The sequence below is a fragment of the Buceros rhinoceros genome, unplaced genomic scaffold (genome assembly GCF_000710305.1).
Source record: "Buceros rhinoceros silvestris isolate BGI_N320 unplaced genomic scaffold, ASM71030v1 scaffold14218, whole genome shotgun sequence".
NCBI classification, from domain to species: domain Eukaryota; kingdom Metazoa; phylum Chordata; class Aves; order Bucerotiformes; family Bucerotidae; genus Buceros; species Buceros rhinoceros.
Window position 1 is genome coordinate 15,177 of NW_010426448.1, and position 719 is coordinate 15,895.

General features: G+C 61.6%; 1 protein-coding gene across 1 annotated transcript in view; it reads left to right on the forward strand.

Moving 5' to 3' along the window:
* LOC104498163 (hemicentin-2-like) overlaps positions 1 to 719 on the forward strand; it is a gene marked incomplete at both ends in the record, with an annotated part of 39,909 nt that overhangs the window by 14,916 nt on the left and 24,274 nt on the right. Inside the window, 2 exons of the mRNA XM_010141512.1 lie at positions 5 to 86; positions 625 to 691. Of these exons, the coding sequence (XP_010139814.1) occupies positions 5 to 86; positions 625 to 691 (149 nt within the window). The remainder of the gene's footprint in view (positions 1 to 4; positions 87 to 624; positions 692 to 719) is intronic.

Here is a 719-nt window from a genome sequence, read left to right on the forward strand (position 1 = left end):
CGAGAGCTCCTACGCCGGCAGCTACCGCTGTGTGGCCTCCAATGCGGCTGGTGTCACTGAGCTCTGGTACAGCCTGCAGGTGACTGGTGAGTCTGTGGTGAGCAGGGGAAGGACTGTGGCTGCCTGAGAGCTGGGTGCTCCCCCCTAGCTCCTCTCATGTGTGCATGGGACCAACGGGGCTGTCCCAGCCCTTGGGACACGCCCCTGGAAGATAGCTTTGGCAGACCCCTGTCCTCTGCCCCATTTGCAGTTCCAGCCACGCAATCCCCTGTGTTCATCCCAAACAATGTCCCAGAAAACCATGGCCCCATGGATGGGTATTGCCTGGTCCACACTGCGTGCCTCCTACTCACCCCATCCCTTTCGCACCCTGGGGACACTTTTCTGCCTCCCAGTGCCCCCACGGATCACAGCTGGCCCTTGGGACGCGCCCCTGGAAGATAGCTTTGGCAGCCCCCTGTCCTCTGCCCCATTTGCAGTTCCAGCCACGCAATCCCCTGTGTTCATCCCAAACAATGTCCCAGAAAACCATGGCCCCATGGATGGGTACTGCCTGGTCCACACTGCGTGCCTCCTACTCACCCCATCCCTTTCGCACCCTGGGGACACTTTTCTGCCTCCCAGTGCCCCCACGGATCACAGCTGGCCCCAGCCCCCTCACGGTGGTTGTGAACGAGCCAGTGATGCTGGAGTGCGATGACACGGGGACCTCAGCTGCG